This window comes from Danio rerio, chromosome 8, assembly GCF_052040795.2.
Source record: "Danio rerio strain M-AB ecotype USA chromosome 8, GRCz13ab, whole genome shotgun sequence".
NCBI lineage: Eukaryota > Metazoa > Chordata > Actinopteri > Cypriniformes > Danionidae > Danio > Danio rerio.
Genome location: NC_141028.1, coordinates 10,700,133 through 10,709,947, shown reverse-complemented (window position 1 = coordinate 10,709,947; position 9,815 = coordinate 10,700,133). Strand labels below are relative to the sequence as shown.

General features: G+C 39.7%; 1 protein-coding gene across 1 annotated transcript in view; it reads right to left on the bottom strand.

Annotated features, from left to right (window-relative positions):
* The window catches only part of si:ch211-180f4.1, a 54,079-nt gene continuing 44,264 nt past the window's right edge, over positions 1 to 9,815 (bottom strand). The window contains 1 exon segment of the mRNA NM_001386705.1: positions 1 to 6,583. Within this exon segment, the coding sequence (NP_001373634.1) occupies positions 4,255 to 6,489 (2,235 nt within the window). The 5' untranslated portion in view covers positions 6,490 to 6,583 and the 3' untranslated portion in view covers positions 1 to 4,254.

The following is a 9,815-nucleotide window of genomic DNA, read 5'->3' as shown; positions in this document are numbered from 1 at the left end:
TGGTGTTATTGTGTTTATTTCTCTCAAATGTTTCTTCAGACAGTCATTGCTCCTCAACTACCGCGCATGGACGTCACAACACGTCTTAACAGTGTAAAACCGTCGACTTATTTGATATATAACAATAATATTCCTCTATTACAAAATACCCTGCTATTGACTGAGATACAGCAAATCGTGTGAGACGTCATTAGTGTCCTCCGCCGCTAGAGGGCGGAGGTAGAGTGATACATTTAATGCTTAATCTGAGGTGACATCTTCTCGGCTCTTCTGCCAGTAATAACACCCAATGTGATTTACAGTCGGTGATGAAAGTACTCCTTAAAAACATGTGACGTGAGTACGAACGACATTTCACACAAGAACCGACTGCTAGCGTCAGCTCTAGACATTGTCTGCATGTGCATGTGTTGAGTGCATTTTCTAGATTCAGGAATAATAATCTACACTACAGTAAAGTTCAGCATATAATACAAAAAACAATCGTAATAAACAGCTCAGAAATTGAGCAAAGGGGTAAGGAATATCAAGAGATGCTCAAATATATTTTACTTCGCTATCCTTCAGAGCTAAACATACCATGACATCTCATTGACCGATGACGGTGATGAAAGAACTATTGAATATGTGTCATATCTTTGGTCAAACAATATATAACAAAAGTGCACTCAGTAATTTTAATCAATTACGTTGCTCTTGCAGTGGATTTATTACAATTATCAATGCAAATGCACCCAGCAGGCACACAATATTATATATGTTGAGGCATGGGCCGGTATAAGATTCTAACGCTATGATAAACTTGGATAAAAATATCACGGTTTCACGGTATTGTGATTACTTTGCTTTAAAATGTATTCTTTTTAAATGTCTGGGTAAATATGGAGCTAATAATATGCCAAAACAATCTGAAATTGAATTATGTTAATTTCAATAATTCATTAATTTTCTTTTTGGCTTAGTCCCTTTATTAATCCGGGGTCGCCACAGCGGAATGAACCACCAACTCATCCAGCATATGTTCTACGCAGCAGATGTCCTTCTAGTTGCAACCCATCTCTGGGAAACGTCCACACACACTCATTCACACTTATACACTACGGGCAACTTAGCCTATTTAATTCCATGTAACGCATGTCTTGGGGCTGTGGGGGAAACCGGAGCACCTGGAGGAAACCCATGCGAACGCAGGGAGAACATGCAAACTCCACACAGAAATGCCAACTGATCCAACAGAGGTTCGAACCAGGGACCTTCTTGGTTTGAGGCGACAGCACTACCTATTGCACCACTTTGTTACCCCTAATTTGAATAATTGACGCTTGTAATTTAATAAGTCTGATTTCGGACGTATTTTATTTTTAGAAACATTTAAAATATTTTGGAGCAGTAAACATAATAATTAAAATAAATCACAGACTTCTGCTGTCTTCATTCGCTTCAAAAACAGATTTCTTTACAATTTAAAATGGCATCTTTGGATATCTTTTCCACTGGAGATACTGTTGTATATAAATTTTTTTTTTACACATATCTTAGCAATGGTATAGCAGAAGATTTTGGCGGTTTTAAAACCTTTACTTTCCCAAACCGCGGTATACCTTGAAAACGGTTATCGTCCCATGCCTACATACGACGTTGATCTTTAATTCTGTTTTGGTTGCGACATCAGATGATCAATATTTAATGTCAATTTGCTAATACCGACGTCAGCTGGCATTGATTTTTAGTTGGTTTTAGGCTGTGGCATTAACTAACTAAAATCCACCATCATTTTTACGTTATGATATGACATCCATACAATTTCAAAGTCTAACATCAGTAGACGTTTATCTTTGGTTGGTTTTATGTTGTGTAATTACCTAACTAAAATTCAACATCATTTTAATGTGACGTCTATACAATGTCAAAGTCAACCCAGGCTCATTCTGATAATGTACAGCAGTATACCTTTCTGGATATTGCGAAATACACCCCAGGAGCAAAGTTTTTTGCTGTTTTTGTTTTTTGCAAATCCACCGAAGGCGGCTGTGTAAGCTTAGGACGATTATAGACATGCTGTTTTGGAACCCCCAGAGATACTATTCTTGGCCCCCGCACCCCGCCCCCACGTTTTAAAGACAAGATGCAGCCATATGTACCTCTGGATACATATTTCGTGATCTCCAGAAATGTATATAGGGCTACGTTTTCAAAATAAGACTATGTTGGTTAAAGTCCAGGGGTGCTGCTAGGGGGGGAAAGTTAGGACGATTTCAAGGGCTCATGCCATTTTGGCCCCCCACACAACCCTGGCACCCCTCCCAACCCCACTCTTCATCCGCGACACCACAATCACTCCATCATCTGCGACACCACACCCCCCCACCGACATCACCCCCCCCCCCCCCCCCCCCCAAATCCCCTTGCTTTACAATTTTGTCCACAACACCCAAGAAATGCTTTCATTTTTTTTGCGGGCAGCGGTGCCCCTGTTAAAATGTAATATCAGTAGATGTTGATATTTGATTAATATTAGGTTTTGATATTATTCTAATTCCAACATCTTGACTTTGGGTTCTGACGTCAAGCCGATTTTCATATACAACCAAAATTCAAAGCTAGTCTGAGGTTGGAATCCAGCGTCATTTTTATGTCTGTGTGACGTCCGGTGTCTGCTGGGCAGCATCACGCCAGTGTTTACTTGCAAAAAAATTACTTGACATAAATGAATTATGTGCATGAGAGACTACAATTTGCATGAAATGATCTGCATAGGTCTCAATCTCAATTCTTGAAGGGCCGCAGCTCTGCACAGTTTTACTCGAACCCTAATCAAACACAGCTGATTCAACTAATCAAGATGTGTTCAAGACTATTGGTGTCTGGTAGTCTTGAACACCTTGATTAGTTGGATCAGCTGTGTTTGAGAAAGGTTGGAGTAAAACTATGCAGAGCTGCGGCCCTCCAGGAATTGAGATTGAGACCCATGATCTGCAATAAGTGATATGCATCTATAATAAAGCAGTTTTGTTAAGCTTTTAATCTAATTTTAATGGTTAGGGCTGCAAAGTCTTAATGAAAATTACAGAGTGCACTTCAAAGAACACTTTTTTTCTTTTTAATCAAAAATAATTTGGTTAAATTTGATCAATATCTAGATCTTTGTATGACATATGAGTATGTGTCTTGCATAACATTTGTATTGATAAATATAATGCACATATTAAACATCAAAACCTTTACAAAACTGAATTTTCAGGGTGTTATGTGTATTTCAAAGATTAATTAACCTACGTCAGGAGAAAAACAATTTTTTATTTTTTTCTCATTCTCCACACACACTATACACCGCTATACAGACAGACTGAATTGTGTGAATATTGAGTTTGGCAACATGTCTAACTGAGAACTGAAGCAATCTTTCGGTAATCAAAACGCCAAGCACATGATGAGGTGCAAAGCATAAAATGGCCCCCATCATTGTTAGCAATAGCGAGTGTCTGCTAGTAAATGTCAGGCGTGATCATTATAGGCTAATGATTATTTTTTCCCATCAAATCTGAAATACATTTCCAGTCAGTGCTAATAAACAGAGCCATTTTCGCACACTCTTCAGTAGTATTTAACACTGCAGGAATAAATAAGCACAGCTGCGCAGTTGTGTTCCCGAAATTAATTACATATGACAGCTAATTAGTTTGCAGAAACAGCATCTTCATAGCACCTGGCATGTTTGGTTTAGGTTTTATTACCATTACAATGCAGGTGATAAAATGTGACGAGCTGAAGACGAACGAGAGCGCGCTTATGTCACCTTCTCACACCTGTGTATTTTTAGAAGTGAGAAAACTAGGAAAAACCTCACCCTGTTAGCACCAAAACATCATGCAAAAGTACATGCAAAAACTGATATCGTGTGACTGCGCTTGATACGTGAGGCGATATAAATAGTGCGATGTGTGGATTAGCTTGCTTAGTGCTGATATAGAATGAATAAATTATAGTTTTTAACACATCTGCATGCTCAACGTTGAATTAAACCGTCTCAGAAAATACAATGCAATGCGAAAGCATAGGATGTGTTTTGTTCCCCACGTCTGTTGGTCGTCTAACAATCACAACTGCAACCAAGTGTGCTTGGCATTGAAGGGTACAATCTAAAAATACATGTATCTTTCACAATGACAAATCAATAATACATACTTGTCATGTATGTACAACACAGTATAAATACTGTTGAAATGTCTCTTCTGTCTACTTTGTGTTGTGCAGCTACCACATATATGTTTTTGAAGTGTCTATCTGTGAGTTTTGAGGATCAACGGCACCTTCTTTCTCTTTTTCCGTCTCATTCTCCCAGAGGTTAATAAGGGGCGGGTAGAGTTCATTCAGAGGAATGGAAGTGGTGTGCTGCATGTATTTTTTAAGTGAGTGATGGCAAGATTTCTGCTTCATGCGTCGTCCCATGTAGAACACCAACAGAGCCATGATGCAGATGGCGAACATTGAGCCCATGACTGCGGCCAGGGCTACGTTGGTCGGCTGTGCCACCATCTCTACAGCGAAGCTGGCTTCTTTGGTGGTCACGTTGATGCAGGAGTGCTGGGTTTGCTCAGTGCCGGCCATAGTCAGGCAAACCTGGTACTCTGTGGAAGGTAGAAGGTGGGTGAGGTTGTACTCTTGGACATCTACAGGGACCATCGCGGTGTAGCTGATCTGTGGATTGTCAATCTTTACGGTAGCACTAAGCCACTTTGGTTGTGCCGCCTCATGGTTGAAAGGAATAGCATATGGGTGCATCTTCCATTCGAGCACGACAGACTGGGCATGAACAGTTTTTGCAAGGATTACCAATGATCCTGTGGTGTTCACCACTCCATGATGTCCTCCAAAATGGTGTGCACCATTCCAGCTTCTCTTATCCACGTACACAGAGACACTCCGAGTATCGGCTCCCTCTGCATTCCAAGCCACACACGTGTAGAGACCAGTATCTTCAGGCTCGATGTGCGGGATCTCTAGCGCACCCTGGTCTTGCATCCGGTGCTTCTTCGGTGTTCCTCCACCCTCGTTTGAGGATGGGGAAACAGCTTCAGATGTGACTTTGTCACCTGTGGGGGTCACCCAGTAAAACTGAGGTGCTGGATCTGCCACGGCCCAGCAATCGAGTGTTAGAAGCTGTCCTAAGGTGACGTTGAGCTGCGGAGGAAAGGCATGCTGAGAAATCAGAGGCAGGCAGGTATTGCTTGCTCCATTCCAACTTGCAGACACCACATCCTGAAGAGCCTGGCCAACAAGATGCTGTGGGGAGGCACAAAGAGTTATTTGGGGCTCCAGAACTTTGAGGCTTGATTGGTTGCCAAGGACGGGCCCCCAGTTGTTGAGGCAATCACACCTGAGTGGGTTGCTATGAAGGCTGATTTCATCAAGATTGGGGAATGCAGATACAATCTCATGGGGCAAAAGCGTGAGGTCGTTATTGTGGATCAGTAAGGTGCGCAAGCCACGCATTTTTAGAAAAGCGGCTCGGTCTATGAAAAACAGGTGAGGGTTATTGTATAGTTCCAGTTTGGCCATTTGCGGTAAGTTTGAGAATGAGCCCCTCTCCACTGCCACAAGTTCCTCCATGTTGTTCAGACTGAGTTCCTCCAAATGGGGAAAGTCTTGGAAATCACCTTCCTGTATACGAACGATGGGATTCTTGTTAAGGTCAAGAAACTTGAGGCTTGGTAGAACACGTAAAGCTTTCTTTGGCACAGCTGTGAGCTTATTATCAAAGAACGAGAGGCTTTCGAGATACTCTAATCCCTGGAAAGCTCCCTCAGGTATTTCCCTGAGCCCCATTCCAGCGAGAACCAAACTGTGCAATTTAGTGAGGGGGTGAAAATTCATGTCTTGAAGCCCAAGAATTGGGTTTTCTCCTATCATTAGGATCTCAAGGTTAGGCAGGGATTCAAACCAATGGCTGTCTATTGCAACAAGCTTGTTGGAGTTAAGGTGAAGCCTCAACAGGTTTCCCAAGCCTGAGAAGGCATTAGGACCAATAGAAGAGATCTGATTGTGATTAATATATAGCTCCTCTAAGCTGACTAGATCCTTTAGACACATATCAGGCAGCTCTTTAATTTGGTTTTCCTCAAGGTAAAGTGTGACCAGCTGCGTTAGGTTGTTCAAACCAACATCATGGATTTGTGTGAAGTGGTTTTGGGAGAGATCCAGTTCTGTGAGGTTGACCAAGCTCTGGAGTTGTGAGGTTCCCCTGGAGATATTGTTGCTCTGAAGAAGGAGCACCTGAGTATCAACTGAGATATTCCACGGGATCCTGCTCAAATGGAGTTCGTTGCAGTCAACAGTCTTGGCTTGATGGTAGACCGACTGAGGAGTGTACCATGGACGGGTTTCGCAGACACACTGCGCAGGGCAGAAGGGAACCGCAAGGGAACAGCGACACACAGCCAAAACCAAACAGACTGTGAGCAGTGAAGTGGAAATGGCAGTTCTCTCCATATTGAGTATCTCTAGAGCGCTGCGACCAGTAGGTGGTTGACAGTATGAGGGAAGATTCCTATGAAATGGAAGACAGAAATCTTCTCATCCAGCCCTGCAAAATGAAAAAGAAAGAAGATATATAAATCATGCAGATTGTATGATGTCAACTAAGTACAAATTACAATAATAGCAACTTCAGATGTGGTATACAGTTGAAGTCAAAACTATTAGCTTTCCTGTGAAATTTGAATTCTTTTAAAAATATTTCTCTAGTGCTGTTTAAAGGAGAGAAGAGTTTTTCTCAACACATTTTTTTCTTTTCATTGTTTAATACAGGGTTTCTGCAGGTTTCACCAAGTCAAATGTAGACTTTTTAAGACCTTTTTAAGAACAACAAGAATGTAATTTCTGACTTATATAAGGCTAAACACTAATGATTTTATTAATGTCACAGCAGAAAAATTATATATTTTTTCTTTCCGCATTAAGAAACAAATTCTAATTAATTATTTTAGCCACATATTTTAAATATTGTGCCAAGCAGACCCCAGTTGTATATATGGAATTTAAAAAAAACTGTTAAAAACTTTAATAAACTAATGTATGCACAACAAAATGTTATAATATTCCTTATAAATAAAGTTTGAGATGTATCGTTAATGATTGGATTTGTGTTGGATGGATTAAAAAAGGAAAATTAAGATCCTTTAAAAATTATTTAGGACCTACAAGACAATATTTGAGTGAATTTAAGACTTTTTAATGCCTAAATGAGTGTTTTGGAAATTTAAAACATTTTAGACCTTTTTGCGACTCCGCGGACATGAAATATGAGAGCTTATTTCTTTTGTCTTCGCCATGATAACACTACATAATATTTCCCTAGTTATTTTGTAAGATACAAGGATTCAACTTAAAGTGACATTTTAAAATTTAACAAGGCTAATTAGGGGCATCACGGTGGCACAGTGGGTAGCACAATCGCCTCACAGCAAGAAGGTAGCTGGTTTGAGCCTCAGCTGGGTCAGTTTGCATTTCTATGTGGAGTTTGCTGGCTCTATTTTGACGGTCCATGCGCAGAGCGCAAAACGCAGGGCGCAAACGCTTTCAGGGCGTGTCAGAACGCATGTTTGCTAATTTAAGGACGGGATAATCCGCTTTGCGCCGTGGCGCATGGTCTAAAAGGGTTGAGTTTATTTTCTTAATGAGTTATAGGTGTGTTTTGAGAATAAACCAATCAGAGTCTCATCTCCCATTTCCTGTAAGAGCCAGCTGCATTGCGCCATAAGCGCATTCGCTATTTACAGTGAGAATGAGAGATAATGGATCACTTTCGCTCTTGGATAGGGAAACCTTTACGCACAGACTATCAATTAGTCTATAAATAATTAATTGCGTTTGTTAAGCGCAAATATTTGTTTTAAAACTATTTCTAAATTCTGTTCTAATTTCCAGCAAACGAATAAATGAATAATAATAACAAAATGTGCTCAAAAAGCGGTGATTTTTCATATTTATGTAGGCTAGAAAATAAGATGTTTTGTAATATTTTAATCCTTTATATTTATATCCTATATCTATTCTTATTATATCCCATATATATCCTTAATATTTACTTTTTTTTTCATATGTAAAGATAGGCCTTTTTTCCTATTGCTCTCTTGTGTGTATAAAGCAGTGTGTAAGCGAGGCGCAACTCTGCGCTGGAGTTTAGACCGGTTTTGTTTTGGTCTAATGAAAAATCTATTTTAGTTTCTCAAAATAGCAACGCGCCAGCAATACACCTCAGAACGCCTTCCTTCTTAGACCAGAACACCTATGAGCACACATATGAGCGCAAATGCATTTGCTATTTAAATAGCGTGACGCAACCCCTCAAAACGACTCTTGCGCCAAGCTGAAACTAGCAAAAGACTATTGCGCCACGCCTTGCGTCACATTGCGCCACACCTTGCGTCACATTGCGCCAGGTGTATGATAGGGCCCTATTTGTTCTCCCCGTGTTCGCATGGGTTTCTTCTGGGTGCTCCGGTTTCCCCCACAGTCCAAAGACATGCTAAACTAAATTGTGTGAATGTAAGAGTGTATGGGTGTTTTTTCCAGTGTTGGATTGCGGCTGGAAGGGCATCTGCTGCGTGAAATATATGCTGGATAAGATGGCGGTTGATTCTGCTGTGGCAACCCCAAATTAATAAAGGAACTAAGCCGAAAAGAAAATGAATGAATGAATGAACTAGATTAATTAGGTTAACTATAGGCAAATTAAGTTAATTTGGTCATTTCATGACAGTGCTTTGTTCTGCAGCCAACTGAAAATATTAATTACTTAAGGGCGTTTATAATTTCGACCTTAATAAAATTGGTATTGAAATGGGGCTGGGCGATAAAATCGGTATCGGTATCTTTTGACCGAACACCATTGTCAATATCGATAAAAAAAAGTTTCGGTATGAAGCCGCTATGGTTAAAATGTGGCAGCTGAGCGTGCCTTGAAAGCGATGCCTATATGCTTAGGGTGTAAGATTGTAATTTCAAATGGAGGCGCGTGACTTGCACGACACGCATATGGGAGCGACATGCACATGTTGTGCAAGCGAGTCTTGCCAGCGACACTCAATCTAGTAGCAAGCAATGCACATTTTCAGAGTTGTTTGCTAATATAAGTTGATATCTTTTCTTTATTTTAATTAACACTCACAGCATTTTAACAATAAGAAGCTACAATACAGATTATTAAGCTGAAGCTACAAATTAAATCGCAAATCACATCGAAATGCAATATTTGTAAAAAAAAAAAAATCTGAATTAAATATTTTCCCCAAATTTTATAGCCCTACTAGCAGCAGTGAGGAGATTGTAAATAAAAAAGGATGCAAGGATGTCACCAGAGTGGCTTTTTGGTTTCTTTTCTTGTGCATCCCAGCCACTAGCACCCTATCTGAAAGGGTTTTTAGCAATGGAGTAATGTAGTCATTCAACTATGTACTTGAATAATGAAGGCTCATTCCTTTACTTGAAAGCTCAGACTTGATTATCATAATTTGTTTTGTTTACAGTTTGAGGATTACTGTATGATTACTATTCATACCTTAAAGTTTGTTTTGATTGTTCAGTATTTACGCTTTAAAGTTTAAGAGTCTATTTAACACTTGTGTTTATTTTACTATAAAGAGATCAGGTAGTGTTTAAATATTTTTGTTCTTGACTATTAAAACTATTTGCCTTAATAATGTTGGTAAATTAAAATAAAGTGGTCAAAATAAAAAAAAAAGAAATCCCAATATTTTTAAATGGATTGTTAAAAACTATTCAATAATTATCCATATCGAATGATAGTAAACATG